Genomic DNA, 25,646 nt, shown 5'->3' with positions numbered 1-25,646 from the left:
AAGATGAGTTGATAATGTGTCTTCGTTACACACAGATAGCTCTAAACGGAAGATATCTATTTTGTTTCTTTTTTGCTTTGTATTTTCTATTGGGACTACAGTCCCAAAGACACTATTGTTAAAAACTCTATTCCCAAATAGTCCAGTTACAAGGCTTTGGTTTCAAAGACTCTAGTAGAGAAGGTTTTAGTTTCAAAGATTCTAATTTTGAAGCTTCTATTCCCAAGGCCTCTAGTCCCAAAGACTCTCTTTTTAAAAATTCTATAGCCAAAGACTCTATTTCCAAAAACTCTAATTCTAAAGAATCTGGCTCTGAAAACTCTATTCTCAAAGACTCTTTTCCCACAGACTTCAATCCCAAAAATTCTATTCCTAAAGCCTCTAGTGCCAAAAACTCTATCTTTAAATATTCTACACTCAAAGACTCTATACTCAAAGACTCTATACTCAAAGACTCTATACCCAAAGACTCTATACTCAAAGACTCTATATTCAAAGACTCTATACTCAAAGACTCTATACCCAAAGACTCCATACTCAAAGACTCTATATTCAAAGATTCTATTTCCAAAGACTCTATATTCCAAGATTCTATTTCCAAAGACTCTATATTTAAAGATTCTATTTCCAAAAACTCTATATTCAAAGATTCTATTTCCAAAGACTCTAATCCCAAATATTTTATTTCCAAAGATTCTCTATTTAAAAATTCTATTTCCAAAGACTCTCTATTTAAAGATTCTATTTCCAAAGGCTCTATATTCAAAAATTCTATTTCCAAAGACTCTATATTCAAAGACTCTATATTCAAAGATTCTATTTCCAAAGACTCTATATTCAAAGACTCTAATCCCAAATATTCTATTTCCAAAGACTCTAATCCCAAACATTTTATTTCCAAAGACTCTATATTCAAAGATTCAATCTCCAAAGACTCTAATCCCAAACATTCAATTTCCAGATACCCTAATCCCAAATATTCTATTTCCAAAGACTCTAATCCCAAACATTCTATTTCCAAAGACTCTACTTTCAAAAATCCTCTTCCCACGAGCTTCGATCTCAAACACCACTACCAAAAAATTCTATCCCCAAAGATTCTACTCCCAAGCCCTCTAACCCCCAATGATTCCGACCCCGATAGAAACGTACAGACGGTATAAAAACTAAATATCGAACATCGCCCTGAATACAGAGCGTCTGGTCGTTATTAAATTCAACAGCGAATTTCAATCCGCACGTCACGAACCAACCGCCCCGTACAAATGAGATTCGCTTCCCCCGCGTGATTCTCGTCCGTGTGTTCGTCGACGTAAAACGGTTTCGCGGCGTCGACGACGAATCAACGGTGTTTACCTCCGGTACACGTGTCTCGAATCCCGTTCGCAGCTTCGATCAAAATCAGCGACAAGGCGTCGGTGAAAAATCGTCCTAGTGTGTTTGCACGCTTTCGTCTTCCCGTCTCTTTGTCTCGTCACGGTTCCAACGAAACGAGAAACGACGTAGCTGTTCGATCGCTGTTAACCGAAAATGACTTCCACGGTACGTGGAAGAGAGCACGCAAACCCACACGTACACGTACCAACACGTAGGGAAAAACCGTACGTAACGATGCGTCGCGTCTTCGAGGTAAATGAGATAGGCTCGTTCCGCGCTTCCAGTAGCCAAGCCATAAACCTGTCCTCCGGAGTACGTGAGGTCGGTGATAAGCAACCGGCTGATAAAGCTCCTGGCGTTGATAGAAGTCTGTCTGCCGGAGCAAAATTATTCCATTAGATAGTTAAAGAACTATAACTACTTCCGTGCGAGCCCGTTTGTACGACTTGTAACTTTCTTTCGGTAGCCGAGTAGTCCTTATTCGTATTAACTCGCCCCGTTCTCAATTGGTATTACATCTATTATCAACAACATAACTTCAACGGTTAATTTTATCCTATCTGGAGCGGGACATATTGAGCAAACTTAATATAAATTGTAACGAAGATATCATCGCGGCTGTATAATCATTAATAATTACCGAACGGGTACTTGTCCCGGTGTGGCACACATTCGATAAACGTAAATAAACCCGCTGGAACGCAGCCGATGTGAAACTCTTAAAACAATAGTGCGAAATGAATTTGCGGTGGACCGCGTGTAAACGTATGGAATGTAAATATATACGTATGCAGCGAGTTTGCGATTTCATTTTTAAACGGTGTAATTTCTACGGCTGTGTCGTACCGTTTGTTGCCAGCGATAAAGCAATAAAATTTATATATAGACAATAAATCAAGAGGATTAATAAAAATAATAAATTTACAACTTGAGAACGAATCCCTGATATCTTCTATCGTTGATTACCTTTTATCCGATTATTTTCTGTTTAGATAAATAATGGATGAACGGGAGAAAAGTATCGAAATTAATTTTTCTTCGAAGATAAAAAAAAAAAAAAAAACGAATATAATAATATTTAAGTGATATTACGCGGTAAACACGTACGTTGAGGAGGAAGTATGCTCACTTCCTTATCTCTACAGTTTCGCGATTTACACTACCCTTTTTTTGCTTTGGTGATCTATTTACGTTCTATTTCTTCTTTTCTTTTTCTTTTTTTTTTTTCTTTCGTCAGACCTCGACTACGTTAATTTATGTAAATGAAAAAGATATCACCGGTAAAAACACGTTTCGTGTTCCGCAACGAACGTGTTTCAACACTCGGACGACGATGCCCGGGTCCGTACGGACCCAGTGTACTACTCTCTTCGAGAACTACGTCAATATAGCTGCATATAAAGCGTATGAAAAATCGAACTTGGGCAAACGGTAATGGTACTGTAATGTACCGTATTGTGAAGTCAATGCACATAAAAAGAAAGAACTTTCTTGAAAAATTAGGTCAGGAGCTGATATCAGAAAACAATGATAAGAGAGCAAACGAATTTGAAAATAATAGTATATCTTTGTCTAAAGAAGTAATAAATGTACTTGAATCTACAGATCATAAAATAATAAAACCAACAAATCTAATGGATTGAGAAAGAAGATGTTAAACGTCTACTGGAAATGACAATATGTACAGAGTTAAGTGTAATAATTGTCAAAACCATACATGCAGTGTACATAATGTTTGCACACACACACACATACATACACACACGTTTGTTTCATTCATTATTATTCGTATAATATTTTGTAAAAATAATCAATTCATATAATACACATCTAATACATATTCACATAATCTTATGTGAGTTTACATCGGGGTCCAAATGGACCCAGCAAGTGTTAACAATAGAACCACCAAAGGGGTCAATTTCACCCGTTTCGAACATTTTCTTTTTAAATTATCTAATTATTAACAGTGCCTACAATATTCGTGGACAATTCGAAGTAGACAACTAATGGTACAAATAAATGGTATAAATTAATTTGCACTTTCCCCATATAACTTCCAAGATACTTATATAATTCAAGACAAATAGAAATACGTTCATTGTCGGTAGTTTTAATATTAAACAATTTACCAAAGGGATCAATTCTCATTTATTACAAACTTTTTTTTTAAACTTACTCATAAATTAATTTCCCCTTTTTCTAACTTCTAAAACACCCATATGATCTGAAACAAATAGGAATACGTTCATTGTCGATAGTTTTAATATTAAACAATTTACCAAAGGGATCAATTTGATTTATTACAAACTTTTTTTTTTAAAAATTACTCAATTATCAACGGTGTCTTTGCCTACAATATTCCCTGACAATTATCGAAATAGCCAACCAATGGTATTCATAAATTAACCTTCCCTTTTGTTAACTTTTAAAATACCTATTCATCGTCGACATTTATAGCGTTTAGGTGACCTAATCGTTCCCTTCGGCGTTCATCATCATCGAAACATTGACTTCCGACGGCACGCACCGCTCACGAATTCGATTATGCAACCGACGACGATGTTAGGCATCGCTCGATTCACGGCCGCGACGCGAGACACTTTTTCGCCGCGATGATATGACTTTGACCTAATTCACGTGGAACAACAGGATGATCCGACTACTCGTCGACCGAGCCCGTCAACAGCCAGTTCCCCGAAGGGAATTGGGTCGTTGGTAATTCGTAGGAGTACTTCTCGAAGTGTCCAAGTATGCGTGCGTGTGTGTGTGTGTTTTTTTTCTGTGGACGTGTACGAATGTTTTCTAACCCGTGTACGAGAACAGCTTCAGGTACACGTGTAAAATTGAACAAGGAAACCGTAAGAACGAAAAGACACGCGACAAGGGGGGAAATAATACACAGGGGACGTTAATTAATCGATGACTCGTGCTCGATACGTTCCCATTCCCTTGAATTAACTTTCTTTATTCACGGGACGTGGTATCCAAGCGAACGAGTCAAGAATGTAATAAATAAAAATCGTTTCACCGTTTGAACGGAATATTCGAACCCGTTTGAGAAACATTCCGCGCGGTTGCATTATGCATTTGAAAGGGATGCACTTTAATTATGCTGCGATTGTATCACACCGGGAATGGTGATTAAATAGAACGTTATGAAATAGAAAGAGTATCTTTTTTTATTCTTCGGAGATGACAATTTTGACGATCGTGGTATTCACTATGCGATTCAAAAAAAACATAAAAATTATAGTTCAATGTCACGTTACGTTACTAAATTGAAACATTGTCAACAAATTTCGTTCTTTGAATATTTAGAAGAAAAAAATACTACTGTACAAACACAAAGATTACGATTCAATGTCACGTTACAAAATAGAAACATTGTCAACAATTTTCGTTCTTTGAATATTTAGAAAAAAAAAATACTACTGTACGAACACAAAGATTACGATTCAATGTCACGTTACAAAATAGAAACATTGTCAACAAATTTCGTTCTTTGAATATTTAACAAAAAACAAATACTACTATACAAACACAAAAATTACAATTCAATGTCACGTTACAAATAGAAACATTGTCACCAATTTTCGTTCTTTGAATACTTAGCAAAAAAGAAATACTACTATACGAACACAAAAATTACAATTTAATGTCACGGTACGTTACGTTACAAAATAGAAACATTGTCACCAAATTTCGTTCTTTGAATGTTAAAAAAAAAAAGAAATAGTACGATAAATAATAACTGATCGTTACTAAGGTCTCGGTGAAAGTTATAGGAAAATTACCGTGGACAATTGTCGAATAAATTTCCCATTGAATATTTTCCACAGTCCATTGCACACTTCTGTTGCGCTAAGAATGAATTCTGGCCCGGTGTGGAGCAACCATACTCGACCATGCGCGTTTTTGTCGCGCCTGTTCCACAGCGCAGAAGTTCGCCTACCCGAACATCGCGCGAACGCTGCCTAGAGAGAGAGAAAGAGTTAATTGGCTGAATCGAATTAAGAGCGAGTCGGTATTTTCATCGCTGCAATTCTCTAATTGGGCGCGGACGAATTGACCAATTGTTACCGCCGGTTTGCACGTCCGCCTTCGCGTAACCCCGAAACTTCGTTAACTGTTTGCGGCACAAGAATTTGAGTAATTTCGAGACCTTCCTTGCACAGGAAGAATAAAAAGGAAGATTAAAAAATAAGATAAAGGACACACGGTTATCTATTCTTAGTACAAAAGACACACTAATTGCAGAAAAATTTCCAAGATTTTAATTTTGTTTAAAATTTCTAAGATTTTAATTTTATTTAAAATTTCTAAGATTTTAATTTTATTTAAAATTTCTAAGATTTTAATTTTACTTAAAATTTCTAAGATTTTAATTTTATTTAAAAATTTTAGTTTTATTTAAAAATTGTAAGATTTCAATTTTATTTAAAAATTTTAGTTCCATTTACAAAATTTTAAGTTTTTAATTTTAAAAAGTTTTAGTTTTATTTAAAATTTCTAAGATTTTAATTTATACAATTGTAATTTTACAAAAAAAGAAAAAGCGACAAGACTAATCATCTTGAAATGTCTTTTAAATGATAGCGTACGATGAATTTTTGAAGCAGTGTATTTTCATTCTTATAGAAATTTTCCAGGTGAAACAATCGTGCAATTTTCCGATGGATGGATTCGTCGTCTCGGTACCGGATCGGTAAAGATAAAATATATTTTCAAAGAAACGTAAGAACATCTAGCGCAGAAGAATCTCGAATGCGCGTTAAGAACGTTTAAAAATCACCGGAGCCTATATTTGGTTCTTTTATGTTCTTGTTGTTGGAACGTGAACGCACAATGGACCGAGCGGAACTATAGTGCGTTCTGCACGATGTTATTGGAAGAAAGGTCGAAATGGAACCACCTTCGAAGAAAATATAGGCACCGTTGTTCGACAACCGTGGCTCGAAATGTTTCTCGTTCGACGTATAGTATTCTCATTAATTTCTCATTCCGCTGACTGTACCATAACTCGAAACATAACTGCGCACGTCGAGGTAAACAATGTTTCGTAAGCGATAAAGTTTAGACATTGTAAAGATTGCGATCAACTCGAAGTGCTTGAGTAATTGAACTCGATTAATATTACATGTTCGGAATAGTTGGTTCGATTACGTCTCGAAACGATTTCGGCGAATTAATCGATTATCTAAAACCAAAGAATCACACGTTACTCGATCGGTATCCAACTTCGATAGTGATTTGTATTCCTCGATGGTGAAATTTGGGTATATTTCTCTTCTTTTTCAAATTGAGATCAATTAATTATTTTTCAAATAATTTCGTACCGATATACTATTTATCAGAAGAATAAAAAAGAAGATTAAAAAATAAGGTAAAGAACACACAGTTACCTATTCTTAGTACTAAGGACAAATTTTATTTAAAAATTCTATGATTTGAATTTTATTTAATAATTCTAAGATTTGAATTTTATTTAAAAATTCTAAGATTTGAATTTTATTTAAAAATTCCAACATTTGAATTTTATTTAAAAATTCTAAGATTTGAATTTTACTTAAAAATTTTAGTTTCGTTTAAAGATTCTAAGATTTTTATTTTATTCAAAAGTTTTAGTTTCGTTTAAAAATTCTAAGATCTTAATTTTATACAAAAATTTTAGTTTCGTTTAAAAATTTTTAAATTCATCACTTCGTCGTTATTACTCCGCAAAGGGTCAGTCTACAAGGACACTTCTCCCAACGAAACGGATAATAAAGGTTCCACCGTGTTGTTATAAAAATCATATTGCACGAGTACTCGGCGAACCACTGATTTTTTAAAATAAAAAATGTAAATTAACGTACGTACCGGTAGGCGTTGAGCAACAAGCAAACGATATTCCGTAGTCCGTCGAGTTGAAGATAAATAATGATCGTTAGACGCGGTATTCACCGAACGGGATTATGAAATGAATTATGATTATTTAGATAGTTCGAAAGGTGTTTTGCCGCGATAACTTCCTATGTTTTCGCGCCGTGTATCAGCTATTGTTTGCACTATGCAATCTCGTCTATGGAGGAGCTAATCTCGCGGGTCATGCGGTACTTATCATTATTATCAATGAGAGTTCTTTTTTTTTTTATCGTCGCTCGTGATACCGACGAAAATGTTTTCAGCGCGCGGAACTTCGCCTGCATTCGGGATTTTCTGGTTTGCCTGGCGCACATTTGTTCTATTTGTCGGAACGCAGACTGTCCGGGCAACTTGTTTCATAAGACACGAAGTTACGAGGGAACTTGTAGCATTTAGTAGCTACGTGTCTCTCTTGATCGCTAAAAATCTGAGTTTCGTACGATCGGAAACTTTTACCAACAATTTCTTTTTATTTGATGAAGAAAATTGTTCAAAAACGACCTATAACCTTAAAATCGTGGCCCGAGTAATCCACTAAATGTAAAGGTACAAAGCTTCGAATCGTAGCAGTGAAAAATTACGAAATTAATTATTACAAATTGAATTTGTCGCGTCGCGGTACGTAAAACGATTCAATAAACGTGTAGCCATTTTGTTTTCTTGGACGATTACGTTTCGAAGTTTTGTTATTCGTTTTGTTCGTTGAAAAGAAAATTAAATTCAATAACGTTGCAAAGAATTTGTCAAAGTTTGTTTTCTTGCACGATTTTATATTTCGAAGTTTTGTTATTCGTTTTGTTCGTTGAAAAGAAAATTGAATTCGATACCGTTGCAAAGAATTCGTTAGAGTGCATTTTATCTTGTCACAGTGTAACGTCTCAAGTCGAATCAAAATGTCATCTCGGCGTACAAATCGCTTAAAATATGCACCGCTGTCTGAACGAAAACAGGAGACTTAGATGACATCTTTTTTAGACGTTTTAGCATTCACGTCATAGATTTTCTCGTTACGTTAAGTGTAAACCGTGAAGAGAAGAGACCGAACGAAATATGTGCAAATTTTGGGAAATTTCCTCCCACCGGCTGATACAGAAAATTTTGTTGGAAGTTTCAGCGATTCCGACGAAACGAAAGCAAAACAATTTCACAATTTCATAACATCCCTCTCTCCGCTTCGATCTCTTCAAAAGCGAAGGAAAATATTCGTTCACGCTACCGAGAAGACGCTCGTTACGCTCGTAATTGTTTCTTATTGCCGGTAAACACAAGCAATATTTGTTGCCGTTATCATTCAGCTACTACAGCCAGTGGCCGGCGGTATACGTGTCGCCGGTCTTCCATAAACACGATGAATCGAGGCAGCGAACGTTGATATTATTCTCCGGGGAATAATTATCATTCCGTTCGTGCGATATAATTGAAAAAGAAAAAAGGAAAAGGAAAGGTAAAAAAAAGATTTAATTATTACCGAGTATCCAACCTGTAACGCCGTAATACAGGTATTAAGATAACCCACTATTGCGTTACAAAGTCGTTTCAATGGATAATTCTTTTAATTATTTCAAGCAGCGCAATCCTCACCAAAGAACGAACAGCGACGAATATTTACCTCTCGCTTTACATTTCTTAACGTGTGATAAAAATTAATTTCCAATGTGTGATAAAAATTAATTTCTAATGTGTGATAAAAATTAATTTCTAATATGTGATAAAAATTAATTTCTAATGTGTAATAAAAATAAATTTCTAATGTGTGATAAAAATTAATTTCTAACGTGTGGTAACTAATGAAACATTGGAAAATGTAATTCGCTGATTAGAAAATATGGTAATAATAACACACTTTTGAGTACATAGTTTACATATTGTACATTAAATAAAGAAAAATAATATTAATACAGTATTTATCGGAGAAAAGAAAGTAAAAGTATACGCGTACAATGTTCGAACGTACGCCGTATAGTTGCAGGACTTTGGTTCCCGAAATTCGTTCAATTCGTCACCATCGGTGTATTTACATCGATCAAAATATTGCGTATTGAATACTACGCTCGTGCGACACGTCAAAGCTTTTAAAATGTCTGACTCGAATAGGGAATTCCCCCAATTATATCAATTTACCATTATCTATTATATTTCCAACAACGTGACAGTATTAACAGAGCGATAGAATCGTACAGAAAGCATCCCTAAGCCCGCCAGCAGCGATCCACGAGACCGCAAAATCGTGCGTGTTTCTTCTTGTCGAGTACTTGGACCGGAGGTGGGGGATGCGCCCGAAGAGACAGTCTCGGCCGAGTGCCTCGACGTGTATAAATACAAGCAGTCGGCTTGGTTCTCGCTTAGTCGCTGCGATACTCGATTCTCGGTGACGGCCTGTCGATTCAAGTGTGCCTCGATCCCGATTTATCGTAACTGGCTTTCGCGTATCGTGTCCGTGCGCACGCCCGATCCCAACCGTCGACAAGAGAGGAAAAAAAGTGAGAGAAAGTGGCCAGACAGTTTCGGTCCCTCTTCTTGCAACGAGCCCGCGCGTCGCCTCAGTCTCGCACGGAAGTACCGAAAGATCGCGTGTCGCGCGCTGTTCATCGTTTGTTCACGATCGCACCGTAAACGTTCGTTCGTTCGTTCGTCAAACTCGCGAACGCGTCGTCGTCGAAAACACGGTGATGAGAAGGGACAAGTGCTCGATATCGCCGGCCTCGACGGGCCAGGCTAGATTTTCCTCGGTGATCGTGGTGCAGTGCTAGAAGAGGAACGGTTCTCGCGGTGTTGGGCGCCGCTATCGGAAAGTCGAGTCGTTAACCTGAAAGCGCGTTCCCCACCCGGGAATCGACGGAAGCGACGCCTAATAAAAAAGAAAAGAAAAAAAAAAAAGAACGAAAGAAAGAAACAAAGTTTCTGCGTGTGAAATCGCGACGAACATAGGGGAGAAGGAGTTTCGACGAAACTCGACCACGGGAGCCAAAAACAACGTGCGGTGGTTGGTTCGTTCTCGCGTGAAAGCTCGGGTTTACGTATTTCATTTTTTGTTTATTTTTTTCGTTATCGTCGCTCGATACGAACGGTGAAAAACACGTTCACGCTCGGTAGATCGTTGCGAGAAAACTCGCGAGACAATTCGCACGTCGACCCCGTGTCTGTAACTCGAGATCCCAGGACCTCTCTCGGCCCGAGGACGAAGCAAAGGTCGAAACGGTTGACGTCTCAGCTAGCCGGGAACGAGTTTCACAGCAAGGGCTCGACCTATCGGAAAATAAAGAAACAAACGGATCGGGCAAAAAGTACGAGAAGGCTCGGTTGGCCGGTTTCGCGCGATTCTCCCGGGTCAACGATCTGTTCGTGGATCTCGCGCTCGAGCAGCCGTTCGTTCCTTGGTACCTACCTCCGCGGACAAGTCCGGTCGACACGATACACAGGTCCGTTGGTACGCTCGTGTTCGTGCGCCCGTAGCAAAGCACGTTTCACGAGGAGTGAAAAGGCGGTCACTCGGTACGCCGCCGTGGCTGCTTTCACCGGCAATGGAATAATGCCGATCGTGCCTTAACGGTACGCAACTCGTACCTTCCGTATTTCCCTTCGATACAAGAAACGGGGAAAATGATCGCCGGTCTCGGGTGATCGCGGTGCCCAAGCGATCGGTCGTGTGTTATTCGTCGGTGGTGGCGGTCCTGTTCAGTGCTCGCGAGTGCACGGTGTTTTACACGCGTTTCAAGTGATAACGTGGATATACATATATACGGTGTTGATCGGGATCGTCCGGCGCGTCGTTCTTTACCGATATCTCGATCGATACGTCCCGTAGCATGGAAAGCAATATGTACATCAGCAACGAACCGCACAATAATGGTCACTCGGCCACCAAATACGCATCCACGAACTCTATACCGTCGATGATGGAGGAGGAGTCGTCGTTCGCGAAACTGATCGGCGCTGTCGGTAGAAGGGACTCGAGCGCTATCTTGCGTGACAATAAAGGAAGACGGCACAGCGTGCTCGAGGATCTTAAGGCGCGAAGGGACAGCCTCTTCCAGAGGGCACGGCGCGGCAGTGTCGTCGAGGAAAAGGAGAACACGAAACTGGTCCAGAAGGAAAAGAGACGGAGCAGCGAGGGAGGCAGGAGAGGCTCGGTTTTCTACGTGTCGCAGGATCTCTTGGAGGAGAATCAGGAGGTGCTCGAGAACGAGCGAATGAAGGCGGATCTCGAGGGGAAAAAGGGTCGCAGAAAGTCCTGGCATCCGCTCGCGAAACCACCGAAACTCGATCGCAAGAGGAGAAAGGGAATAGCTGGCGTCCCGACGCAAGTCGGTAGCGCGGACGGACTGTACACGCAAACCAGACAGAAGAGACCCTCCTGGTGGAATATATTCGTACCTGACTCGGTTGGCAGGTATTTATCGTTTGCATTGTACTCTATATACCGCGTGCTTGGCGTCCCATGGGAAATTCGAGTTGATAAGATCTCGACGGACCGTTATCGAGACACGAATACTTCGCATTTGGATCGCGGTTTCGGATCGACGTACTTTTTTGTCTTCGACTAACAGGATCTCGCTTAACCTAGACGCATGTTGTGTTTACGTTCGATAAAAAGGTAGGAGTTGTACATACGATCATTCTTTGAAATCTTATTACGCTCTTAGCACGAGTGTGTTCAAATATCGATAATTTCGAGAGCGGATTGTTTCCACGGTATTCTCCTTCGCTCGTTCGCGGGACAATAGTTTTGTTTACGGCGACGCGAGTAAATTTCAAAATGGAAACAATCCGTCTCTGTTGCAATTCCTTTCTTAGTTGTTATTCGGATCGTCTATTTGTACGGTTATTGATGGTAGGAGAATACAATAAAAGTTGCTCGACGGACAGTATTGGCCAATGTGTGAGCCCCGCGTTTGGCGCCAAATAGAGAGTCGTGTTTTCCCATATTTTATCGACAAGAAAGCGTACATCGGTTTTATTGTTCTACGCAGTATTATATCACGGTGCTTCGGTACACGATTACGGTACAGGATTTGATTTCAAGAGAGAGAGAAAAAGAAAAAATTGCGAAACAAGTGCATCGTGCAAATATTTAACCTAGTCGACACGGTTGATGTCATAATCCAGACGGGTAATCATGTCACTTCTCAGACAGTCGCATTACCATCCGTGATAACGAGAGACGGCTAATAACGCTACGTACCGACCGAATTCTTCTCGTATTGTTTACGTTGTTGTCGGGTGGCAAGTACCCGGTGAAAAAAACATTGATACATCTGTCTCTTCGTACGGTTATTATTGTCGCTACGTGGATGATGTCACATCGAGACGCGATTAAACAAAAACTTCTGTGTTGCACACGAAAGATGATTTCGAATATTTTCTCTTTCCGTCGCTTTGAAAAGTAAGAGTACTTTCTTCGCGTTATCGACGGATCTCTTCCCAACACGAGCACCGTAGATTACCGGAAGCGAAGCCATCATTCGATTTACAGCGCGTCTTCGATCCTCGATGCATCACGATTCCTCAGACAGGAGGACATTTTTCTCGATAGGGGATCCCGGCGATTTCTCTGGAATATCTCCGATCGCGAAAGTTGGACATTTCGATTTGATTTCCGTTTACCATTCGTTTGAACTGTAGAGCAACTTTAATCGAGCGGAACTGGACGACCGTGTCAATAAAAGTATTCGAGACGTTTCGAAAGGTTGGGAGGGACGCCATCTTTGTTTTCAAGTCCGGAACGAATTTCTTCGAACCTCTACCCGTCTGTACTTCCATTTTCGTCCTAGCTGGCCTATGTTTATGTTTTCTTCGTTGTACGTGAAAGCCATTTGTGTAGAACGTCACGTTCTTCCAATATTCTTGGAAGGATATTATATCTCTGGTATAATACGAAACCGGCGTAACGAAATATTTGTCTATCGATCGTTGGTAGTTTATTCCAACTATCAATTTTCTAATTACCTACCGATTATTGCCTCGTAGAACGACCGACGACATCTACATCGTTCGATCGTTACCGACATCACCCGATATCCATGTTTCGTTCTTTAATTACCACAACAAATATAACCTTCGCGTTATGATTACTCAATCATTTGGTTACAAACTAAACAATGATTGTATCGCCGCTCGAAACGTTGTTAGAGTTCCCCCCGTTCGAATTAAACAATAAAAAAACGATACCGAGTTAGAATTTCGTAATTAATTCGAGTAAACTCGCGCGGCGGAAATTCTCCCATTCGTTCTGTTACATTTACATTAATATAACCATCACGAACACCAATATCTAGATTTCGAACGAGGCAGCGTATTTATTACTGATATAAAAATGTCATCATCGATACAAATAAATCATGCTCGAAAATCTTCCGTTTATCTTATTCGAATCTTTTTTTTTTCACTGATATAAATGTCAGAGTAAATTCGTTTCTTAATATGAAAGTTAACGAATTAAATTCTTAAATCGAAAGGTCTCAATTATCATTCTCGTTTAATTTTCTCGTTATCCACGACATCGAGTGTTTTTCAACGGTTCAAAGTGTACGGTGAAAAATTATTGCAAGAGTAAACGTCGAGCAATGTGTAATATTCGTAAAGAAACATCGCACGGTGAATTTTAAGCGCGTGACATTTAATTCTAATTCCAAGTCGGCTGGGACATTTATGTTTCTTTGTACAGAAAATGAGAACAGAGAACCTTGTTAGACGATTCAAAGAATTTCGGGGTTTTTCGTCGCGGACGAGGGTATTGTTATCCCCCAGAAAAAGAAAACTCCGCTTCGGTAACCAGGCTCCGTTTTTTTCCGCTGACGACGAAAATTTACCGAGAAAATTGGGTCGAACCCAACGCATCCACAACCTTTCACTTCCTCTCTGAAAAATTGGGAACTCGTTTCACGTTAGTAATCCAGCCGCCGACGGTTTTACCCCCTGACGACTTTTCTTTCCCCCCTCGGTCATTAATATTTGACAGTTTTTCTCGAATTTCGGGGCATTCGGTTAGCTTTATCGTTACGGTGAAACGAGATCCTAAATATCGAAATCCAAGCTGAACTATTTTCGAATTTCTAGCATTGGGACACGTTTTCGAAAAATATTTGTCAAACGAAAAGTCGAAGCTTTCTTTGGACCGATGTGGTTCGAACTGAAAATTCGAAACGAAGTTCTCATTCGAGCTCGAAACTGATCAAAGGAAAAGATGAAGAGAAGGAATTCATCGATAACTCTTGTAACACGTGAGAACCGGTCGGGTATCTTAAAATAGACATTTATATCGCTATTTGCTTTTTCCCTGTCTAACTTTTACTTCGTCTTTCACTTTGCGAGATAGCGTGGAATCTTTCGATTATTTTAGATTACTTTAAGTTACTGGTCTAAAATTATCTTCGTCTCGAGTTCTGAATAATTATGAATCTCTGATGAGATCTTCCGAGTCGATGGTTCTCAACTTTAGCCGTGTCACAAAATTGCGAAATAAATTTTTCCAAAACGGCCCAATTTCTAACAAATGAAGCAAACTTTCGCGTATCGATGCACACATTTAAAACGATACAACTAATTCCGATATTCTTCACGAATTGAGAAAATCAAATATGGTCTATACGCTTTTATTCTAACTTGATTATTTATTCATTTTTGTTCTAACTTAATTGTTCCATTATAGAATAAATTAATTCGTTAAAAAAAACCCATCACTTTCGACCGACGAACACTCGACTGACTCTTCAAGGTGAGTTTCCTCGCGCCCCACGTACTCCTCGGGCCTCGTGTCCGTCCAAGTGTCGCTGCAGCGACGCCAGCGCCGCGAGAACGTCTCTCGGTCGGTCGTTCGTTCGTTCGTTCGTTCGCGTCCGACGCGGTTCGCAATTTTGTACTCTTGGCACACGCATACCGCGCGTGTTTTCGAGTACTCCTTCGTTTCGAAACACACCCCGACTTCTCCGTATCGGCCTCCTTCGAACGTTATTCGAAGAACGGATTCCACGAACGTTAGTGTCCTCTTCTTTCCTCGATTCATCCTCGAATCGTCTCTACGTGGAATTCAGTGGACCGACGAGTACTGCTCATCCGTTTCCGCGTACTGATAATCGAAAACACGGGGCACACCGCAATAATGTTCACGTTCTATAAAATTACGCGAAACGATCCCCTAATTATTTCTAGCGGTGTGTATTTTCACTGTTACCAATAATAAATCGTTGGACCGCCGACGCGTAGTGGAATCCTTGCGGAAGATCCGGGGCTTTTGATCGTGGCTTTTTTCCCGCGTTATTTCCGCCGTTTCGAAAATTCCGGACTGTTTCTTTTCGGTTTGCAACCTCGTGGGTACAGCCTGACATAATAATATATTTTTAGCGAGTGCGCGGAGTTGGCATAAAATTTCGCGCGAGACGGTGGAACTTCGACTCGGTCGGTTACCATCGTTGCGATAAAATCTTCACGTCGAACCACGATTTCCTGTTCCGTGTTTCCTAACCTTGCCGATCGCTATGGTGACCGACGGTCGGGAGGAGCACGGACAAAGGAAAAAAAAAATATAATTCCTTTCCACGCGTCGCACGTTTCGTCCCGATCGAATTTCACGGCTAAGCGAGGGAACGAGATTAGGCGAACGTTTACCACGAGGGGAGGGCGATAGAAATAAACCAAGACGACGACTACGACGGTCGTCGTCGTCGTCACGACGGTTGGATCGTCGCTAGAGGCGAAAACGTAAATAAATGCGACGTGCATTCGCGCGACGCGTTTGTTTACGTATGCAAAAGGCGCACAAAGGGAAGGCGAGAGAGCCTTAGAAGCAGATGTCGCACATGGAACCAATTTCAGATGTCTGTTGCTTACGTAATTTCCAACCTTCTTATCGGTGGGGTGGGGCGAGGGGTTGGAGAACTTCGAAACAGCGTCACCGAATTCGTGGCGTTTCTGATGCAAAAAGATGGTAATTGTTCAGATCAAGGTGACCCTTTGTCGATTTTGATGATTTGAAAATTACCTTACAGGATTTTCAATCATTTTTTTCTATGTGTGCAATTCTAGCTCAGGAGTGGTTTCCGAGATGTTTAAAAAAAATTTCTTAGCTACTGTTACAGCGAATTGCATATGTATGTGCAGTGTACGCGACCTTATGTCTAATGTTAGGATAGCAAGATCGTGAAAATAATTATAAATGATCGAAGACGTCGCAATACTTCACCGTGATAGAAATGTGTTTTAAAATGTTTTTTAATTCGAGTGTATTTTGCCTGTACTTCGAATCTATGGGGATTGTATGTATACGAAAAAATGGTTTAAAATATGAATTTCTTTAATGTGGTTTCAAATCCTCGAAATCGACCAAGTGTCTTCGTAATGTGAATAATTATTGAAAAAGTAATGGGCGAAAATCGAAAAGATCGCTCATTCGCGTTACAAACTCGGTTTTCGAGTGTAATCGAAAATCGATTGGCGTCGTGGAAGCGTCGTTAATTAAACACCGTTAAACCGAAAACGCACGCACACTCGGGTGACGTCAAAAAGTTTAACGAACAAAAACGCAACTCGTCGCTCGCGTCCCGCTGCGACGGTGGACGCGCGTTGAATAACAAACGCGATAAACCCTCCGCGGTACGCGTATGTACTATGCATTATAATAAAAATTGCGAATCGTCGATGAGCCGTGTTAGCGCAAACAAAGAGTTTCGCCGAATTTTTTTTTTTCTCCGTGATCGCGAACCTTCGCTGCGTGGGAATTTCATACGTGCCCCGGAACACTGAAATTCACTTGTCTCGCAAACACGTATTGTATTTTTCTTCGATTCGAAATTATTATTACAGTTTTTTTTTTTTACAAAAGAATATGCGTGGAAAGTTTAACGTTAAAATTACGGATGGTGAAGGTATTCCTATTTCTACCAAATAAATGTATGTATCTTTTTAGAAGGGGAAAGTAAGCAAACTAATTCACAAATATAATTAGCTCTCTATTCTATTTTTATGAACGTATATACTCGTCTTAAGAAATTGGTATTCTCCAGTGAAAAGTCACGGTGATCGTATACACAGAATCAGATTAATTATTTATCCACGGACAAAGTGTACATCATCCTTGAGAAAGTAATCGTTTATTCACCACCGACGTATATACTCGTCTTGATAAACAATCAATCCGACCAGCGAATTTCTACCTCCTGAACATCCTCTTCCTTTATAAACAATGTACACAATCGTCCTGAACACGTAGTCATGATTTATAAGATGACGTATATATTCGTCACGATAAATTACGTTTGTTTTTACGAGCAATGTTTACGCATACACCGTCCCGAGAAAATTACATTCACTCGCAGGGTCGTGGAAGCAACCCTGGCGAAGTAAAATTTCCGAAAAACGTATATATACGTCGAGATGTTCTCTTGGAAGAAGTCCACGTAAATTCGCAATTTTTAAAAAAAGGTGCACATCCGCCCGTAGGAAACGACGTTCCGTTTGCTCGAAAGGCTCGCGCATCCGCCCTAAAAGAGTAACGATGCGGCGTGCAGGTGCACGCTTTTCGAGAAAGCGACGTTTATTCGCGAGGAACACGCACCCGTGCCCTGAGAAAGTGACATCCATTCGTGAAGGGCGTGTATGCACGCCCCGAGAAAGTGACGTTCACTTGTGCACGGCGAATACGCCCGCCCGTGAAAGTACAAGGCGTTCTTACGCGCTCAGTGTCTGCATGCTGCGATCGTTTAACTCTCTCGGTTGCACGTGACTGGTCCGTGCTGCGCGTGCGTGGAACGCACATAGGCGTCGGACGTGCACGACCGGCTCGGTCAGATCGTGGCTGTTCCGCCCGGTTTCGAAAGTTCCACGATAGACGGAGAAATGAATTCAAGAGTAATCATTGGTTATACATCGCTCAAACAAAAGCTGTACGTGTTATTAATCGTGACAAGCGATCAATTACACGTTTTTCCGGTTACGTGGTGTCTTTAACCTCGTGTAAACTGTGCTTAGGTGGTTATTAGGGACGATGGCTTAACCGAGGGGCGTAACGCGAATCGAATACTATTAGCATCGCATCGAAAACTCGATGAATTTATTCCAGTGGAAGTTTTCGAGCACAATTCATCGGAGAAGCGCGGTTTAAACTTATAAACGTTTTCGAGGTCGTCTATTCCCAAGGCCATCGTCGGAGAAATAGATACCCACGAAGAAGAAAAAAAAAGACATAATTTGCCCGCAAGTAAACAAGAACAGTATCTCGTCTAATCTCTCATTAAAACCGCGTTTCTATACATGTAATACGATTATTTTTATCTACAGTCGGGACGCTTGAATGATCGACACGTGCTTTTACTTTTTGCACCGTTGTCCCGATATCGCGTCAGCCGGTGGTCTAGTTTCTCCAAATAAATAAATAATACAAAATTCCTCCACCGAGAGAGAACCGTCCTCGAAATCGATGAATTGTTGTTCGGTCGTTGCACGCCGTCACGTTGGATCTCTCGCGAGGGAGTCGTGTTTCACCGTACATGTAACACGATTATTTTTATCTCGGCCGGTACACTTGAACCGACACGTGCTTTTTACATCTTACACGTGGTTACGGTATTCGCGTTATCCGAGTGCCCAATTTCTTCGAGCGAGAGAAACGAATAATCGACGAATTCTCTCGTCGAAAGAAATTGGGGTAAATTGTTCGGTATCTCGTCGTAATCTCTCATTAAAATACGATAATGCGATTATTTTCGTTTCAGTCGGTACACTCGACTACCGTGGCACGTGGTATCGACATAACCTTGCTCGAGTGCTTAATTTCACCGTATGTATAAATAATCTAATGTTATCTTCGCGCTGGTACTCGTACGCGATCGATTAATCGTTTTCGTCGCGTTACGGATGAATTCTGGTCCGGCGAAAGCGATTTACTCGCGCGAATAAAGGGGGTCGGTATTCGTGGAACTCGTTCGCTTCCTGTAGTTCGGTGTAGAGGAACGAACGTGTGTCTTTCTCGTAGGGGGCGTCGTGAGAAAAGGTCGCTTACGCATCGCGCGTGAGCGGGTTGCGCGAAACGTGCGTGTGCCACGACTCCGCAACAGGGATCGCGGCGTCGCGCTCTGATTCCAGTATAGAGATCGTGCGGACAACCGTGATCCACGGGGACCCCGGCGTGCAGCGCGCCTCGATCGTCGTTACTTCTTTTTTTTCTTTCCTTTTTCTTTCCTTCCACTTTTTTCTTCCTTCGTTTCTTTTTCCCCGCCACTTTGAACGATAAGCAGGACCGCCGGGGTGTGTCTCGAGATCGAGAAACGCCGGGGAAAGATAAAAGAGCCGGCCAGGAATGCCGGGCTGAACCGGATGGCAGAAGAAAGGATTGAAACGTGTGCAGCGACTGGTTCCAGACGAACAAAGGAGCCCGAAGCGTTTTCGTGCGCGTGCACGGGTTCGAGATAGGCGGCGGTGTATCGCGAATAATACTTTCCTCTCGAGGAACCGTATAGCCCCGATTGTATAGATTTGTCGCCCGGTTATTTTATAATATCGGCGCACGGGAACGATTGTTTATCGGATTCAAGGTATACGTACTCGGCCGAGCGAGAAACAACCGGAGCTGCGAGACTATCGATTGGGGGAATATACGTGTACGTAGTGTATATAGATGTATATATATATACAGATACACACGCGTACGTTCCGACGAATATTTGGTCCATTAATTGCGATTTAATTGTTTCTCGTTCCCCTTGTATCGAATCATTTAAATCAATTCGCGAACGATGCGGGGTGACCCTGGAAATTTGGACTGCGGATACGGGGAGATGAAAATATTTATTGAAAAAATCCTATATTTATTTCTCGCCAATTGAAACTTTTATCTCCAATAAAAAACGTCTCGGAATACGTACGCATTATCAGGATCTATTAATCATTCTCTGTTAACGACACGGTGATTATTAAAATTCACGCACACGTTGTAACTTTTTTAATACATTCATCCAACACGTACTAGCTCGGCGATACTCGAGAACAATTTTTTCAAATAAACCCACCGTAAGTAAACGTGATTATAATTTTTAAAGTGTGCACTTTTTCATTCGCGGCGTATATTTATCCGTGCGGAACACACTCCGCGTAGAATATTTTCTGTTCGGGGAAAGGGATCGATTCAGTACTACCAGACAGTGGAGAGTAAGCACGACCGAGAATTCACGAAGTCCTAATTTCGAGCAAGTTTCGCCGATCGCGTGCACAATTTGAAAGTAAAACGACGAGAATTAATGTAAGTTTAATCCCCTTGGCTGGGTTCCGTTTAGCACCGGGGCAGAGAAATAATGTAAAACAGTCGCATTATTCATCGTACTTCCTCCCGAGGTTAATCTTCTTTCGGCTCGCGTGCGCGCAAAGTCGTAAAGGAGAAGGCGAGGCTCGCGTTCGCGCTCACGCCAGTTCGCGGAAAAGCGAGAAGTCGTCGCGCGACTTTTCGTTCCTCGAAGGAAAACCCGTGGGAGACGCCGGTGTCGCAATCGTTTCGACTGCGAAGGAACGCGTCGAACCCCGACTACGACTTGGCAGACACGCGTTCTCGTGCGCAACGTTTCAAGTAATCGGTCCCCCAGTACTGTATTTTTAGCGCCGCGGGCGCGGTAGCGTCGTTCGTTCTGTTTAGCGAAAGTGTCAATGTTCATTTGCACATGGACCGGGAAGTGAAACAGGCGGCACTCTTTGCAGAAAATTTCTTTCTATTTGTCTAGCCGGTCCCCTGAATTCCGAGCTCGGACGATCTTGAGATTTCTTTTTCGGGGAAACTTATCGAACGAAGTTTCGAACGTACGAATTTCAAAGTCTCGAATGTACGAATTTCCAACTACTGAACGTACGTATTTCAAAATTTTGAACGTACGAATTTCAAACTTTTGAATGTACAAATTTCAAAATTTCGAACAGACGAATTTCAAAATTTCGAACAGACAAATTTCAAAATTTCGAACAGACGAATTTCAAAATTTTGAACAGACGAATTTCAAAATTTAAACTTATATATATCAAACGTACACAAAATATTTAGCATATATTTATTTCACACACGAATTTCGAATTTTGACCATATATTTACTCAACATACGAATTTCAAAATTTGAACATACCTTTACTTAACATACGAATGTCAAAATTTGTACGTACATTTAACACGCAAATTTCAAAATTTGGAGGTACATTAATTTTTGTCCAATGTAAATAATTGATTTTGTGAAACTAATAACGAACGAAAATATTTATAAAAAGATGACTTCGAAATTTTGACGTACAGTGTTGAGAGTATCCAGGGAGTTCAGGGTTCTATTATAATTTCACCTAATGCTTTTAAAAAAATACGGAGAGAGAAATATTCTTTTTCTTGGCCCTAGGCTAGATGAATCTCTTTATTCTTGTACTGGTCATTTCGTTGGACAAACGGAAGACACCATTTCCGTCCGAAGACGCGATAGAATATTAAACAAACAGTACCGAGTCGTTCCACCGGCTGGTTAGCCGATGTTTCGTCTGGCAAAGAATCGCCTGTCGACTTCATATCCGTGACAGTCGCAGCTGAAAGAGTGCCAAAGACGCGGTCAACAACGGGAATATAGAAACTTGCAAGGATGGCGGGCAACATGGGGATTACGATACCTCGTTTCAGCTCGTTTCATCGAGAAATCTCACAAATGACGCGATACCGAATAGATTTTCCATCGTTGAAAAGGGGACGAACATTCTTAACCTACTGAATAGTGTTCAGAAGGAATACACGAGAATTTTAGTCTTTCGCACGAATAAGAAGCGCTTCGAAGCGTATAATTGGGTTATAAATATGTTCATTGTGAATGGAAGACCATGAATCAACATGAATTCCTGATGTATTAGCAACACATTTCTTCGCAGTACCGTATTTATATGCTGTAGCAGTAATTCCCGCTTTCCAAGTGATAATTTTCACATCGAATTCAAATAACAATGAACAATTTTCATTAGACATTTATCCTAACGGGAGTATTACCAATGCATTGGTAATGTTCTCCCGATGAATATGAGCCCAAACATGACCCAATTCGGACAATTTTTAATTACACGTACCTAAAAAAATTTTCAAAAATATTTTGAATAACGTATAACGAAAAGTGGTCGGAAGTTAGTCGTGTTTGGATTCATTTTCATCGGGAAAACCTCGCCAATACGTTGGTAATATTCTCATAAAGACAACACTTGATGAAAATCGCTACCTACCCCGGATTCGAGCGAACCGAAAGTCTCGATATTGTCGCTCGAAAGCGTGAATAACTGTACTCAGTCGATAGATTGCAACTCGTTAATAATGCATGAGAAACTGTGAAAATATGCAAGTTACCGTGAACTATCCTAACTGGAATAGCTCTGTATTTATGCGAATCCCGTCTCCAACCGGTGGATCTTGAAACTTAACGTTGTTCGAACTGTTAATACCGCATTAGAATTTACCAATACACCCGACTCGTCCCAAAGTATCTTAATTAGGACAACCATTGTATCGATGCCAATCTCGCGTATAATTGGTAGATACTATCCGTTAGAATTGTTTCATCAGTTAATGCTAAATGAATTGAAGACACGTGATACGATGGTTTCTCGGATGCTTGGAGAATGTTTTAATTCGCCCTGAACGGAGATAAAACTCTCCTATTGTGCGTGAACACCACAATTAGATAATTCACCATTGTGTGTAAATATTGATCAGAGTGGGAATAAATTACCATCGAGTGTCTGTGGTCTTAGCAGATCGAGCGCCATGACGAACGCGTGGCATCAACACGGTACTTAGCAGCCATAATCAACCGCTTTACTCGAGCGTAAATGTTTCACACTATGCTCGTTTCATATTAAATTGCAATTTAAATCGAACACAACTGTGTCTTCGTTACTGTAATCGTATTACTGCAAACGAATTTAAATTGGCCGCAACGATGTGTCGATTGTTGCATTCTTATTTCATTATCGTGATCGCGAAAAGTTGATAAACAATAACGACAGAGTACACATTCTATTTTAAATCGTAAGACGCACACAAAATAATTCTCGGAAGCGTTATTTATTTTCTAGAAACGCTTCAAATATTAAACACTTTGAAATTCGTATTTCCAAGTAATCCTATGAACAATTTGAGAATGTTTCTAACACTTCGTGTTATAAATTGGTCCTGTCGGTGAAAATCTCGCAACAAGTATTAATAACAATAGCACAAGAGTACAACGTTTGGGACGCATCAGAATTGTTTATTTCAGGCGGCTCTTGGTAACGATTCGAATGTGAAATGAGTCATATCTATCTTGTATTTCGTGCGCATTATTTTCCGTTACGTACGTCCGAGAAATAGAAAATATTTTATTCGTCTACGTTATCGATCCAACTGTGAAATAATTTCGGTTGAAATTACGCGTACTAATATTACGTACTATTCGTCCGTCTGTTCTGCACTCTGTTGCACCGTTTAATTTCCCTACTCTGTTACTTCTATTGAATCTCTTTCGAATTTGTTCCAATTGCACGTTCACGGTAATTATATTCATGGAGTTTTCCATACCTACTAGTAACAAGAATCCAAAGTAACATTAAATAGAAGAAACTAAGTCAGTGACATACGAAGCGCAAAGCTCAATGCTACTTCCGTTACTTTTACATCGTCCGTCCGCGCATCCCTTCGTGCATCCAGCGCGCATCCCTTCGCGCAGTTGCGGTACCGGGGTGGGAGTAACCGTGCGCAGTGGTGGGGATGGCCTCCTGTCTGACCTTGGACGGCCAGTTGATCTTGCCCTGGCCAAATACAAACGCATCGGCGTTCGAACTCGATTGTTTCGCGACGGTTCTCCCGCGTGTGCGTGCAGACTCCTCCAATATTCGGGACGATGAAAACTGGAATTAAACGCGAGCGGGCAGCGTTGAATGGTAACCGTTACGATAGCTCGCTGTGTGGGTCTCTCTTTCTTTCTTTCTTCCTTTCTTTTTCTCTTTTCTTATACATTGCGAGCAGTTCTCGCGCGCGAGACCATTAGAAAGTCGAGCTACTTCGGCACGAGTTACCAACTCAGCTAGAGATACGGTTAAGAGGGAATTTCGTAAGAAACTACGGGAAAGGGATCTCAGGCCTCCGAGAAGCCGCCGTAAGCGGACAAAACTCGAACTTCTCGCGGCTGCTGCTTTTCAGCCTTCGAGCGGCCCGCGGAATGCACTTGTGCAAGTTTTTCTTTTCGCGTCGTCGAATATAATGGCGGCAACGCTCGCTTTCGTGGGATCGGTTTGCTGCTCGCGCTCACAGGGGTGTGTTATAATTCTTACGCGGAGAATTATCACCTTTTGTATTATTTCGACCAGAACAACGACGCGACATCTGGTTCTGTCGATAGGAAATACATTTTTATAACGAATTTCAAGCGATTTGAGCACACAGGACTTGTACGACACAATTTTAGATTGTTACGAGCGGTGTACACATAAATATAATTAAACGGAATGTTGAAGAAAGATATTTAAACAAAATAAATAAACAGTCCTCCTTTCTTTTTTTAATTTTGATATTTATCAAATGTTACTTTACATCAGGGACGAATGGGAAGAGGTATTTTTAATTTTCGTTTTTTGGAAACGATGAAGTTCAAGTGAATAAATAAATTAAACACTAATAATTATATTTAGCGTGTGTTAATTTATTATCGAGGCAGTTCGAGAAAAGGAGGCTGTGCCCGCAGAAATTCGTTATATAAAAACGGATGGAAAACCCTCGGTGATTAATTAACATTATACAAATAAAACTTGTGAGCATCGAGGAAGTTGCAGATTGGTATCTCGACTCGATCGGCGATCTTCGTGCGAACGAAACGGAAAATTGGCTTTGTTCTGGATTCAAGGAAATATATTTAACATAATCAGGAGGGAATGTTGGTTTTGCAAGAACAACGGCGAAAATACGTAGTCGTATTAACAAACTCTTTAACAACGTTTTCCCTTTTGCGATCCAATACGGTTATGAGGACAATCGAATTAGAAAAGAAACATTAATCGAGTCTAGAATGCAGAGGAATTCGTGTAACATTTAACTAACAGTAATTATTGTTCCGTAACAATGATAGAAATTGGTGAAACTCTTGCTGTAAAAGAAAAAGTTAATGCGGTTGTAAAATATGTCGTGAAATACATTTGTCGACGGTAAAGTTTAATAATCATGAATTATGACATAAATTTGCTGAATTATCGCACTCGAATATTTCCTCGTTCGCAGGGAACAATGGTAAAAATGAAAATTTAATTTTTCACGGAAAAAGTACCCTTTCAACCTGGGTTACGAAGGATCGTAATTTTACATCGGTACTTACATCGGTTCTCGTTGAAATTGACGTAAAAGAGAATTC

The 25,646-nt window shown here is 40.5% G+C and overlaps 1 protein-coding gene across 12 annotated transcripts in view; it reads left to right on the top strand.

The window, feature by feature from the left end:
• Mtd (TLD domain-containing protein mustard) overlaps positions 1 to 25,646 on the top strand; it is a 252,832-nt gene that overhangs the window by 112,328 nt on the left and 114,858 nt on the right. For 2 of the 12 annotated variants that reach the window (XM_076308366.1, XM_076308362.1), the window contains exon 1: positions 9,305 to 11,674. The exons of 4 other annotated variants lie outside the window; for them this stretch is intronic. In XM_076308366.1, the coding sequence (XP_076164481.1) occupies positions 11,091 to 11,674 (584 nt within the window). In that variant the 5' untranslated portion in view covers positions 9,305 to 11,090. Of the gene's footprint in view, positions 1 to 9,304; positions 11,675 to 25,646 lie in introns of those variants that run through there. 6 more of the 12 variants (XM_076308364.1, XM_076308363.1, XM_076308368.1 and 3 more) reach the window with 6 other exon arrangements.

Source organism: Ptiloglossa arizonensis, chromosome 4, assembly GCF_051014685.1.
Source record: "Ptiloglossa arizonensis isolate GNS036 chromosome 4, iyPtiAriz1_principal, whole genome shotgun sequence".
Lineage (NCBI taxonomy): Eukaryota > Metazoa > Arthropoda > Insecta > Hymenoptera > Colletidae > Ptiloglossa > Ptiloglossa arizonensis.
The sequence above is the reverse complement of the archived record's forward strand: the minus strand, read 5'-3'. Positions and strand labels throughout refer to the sequence as shown.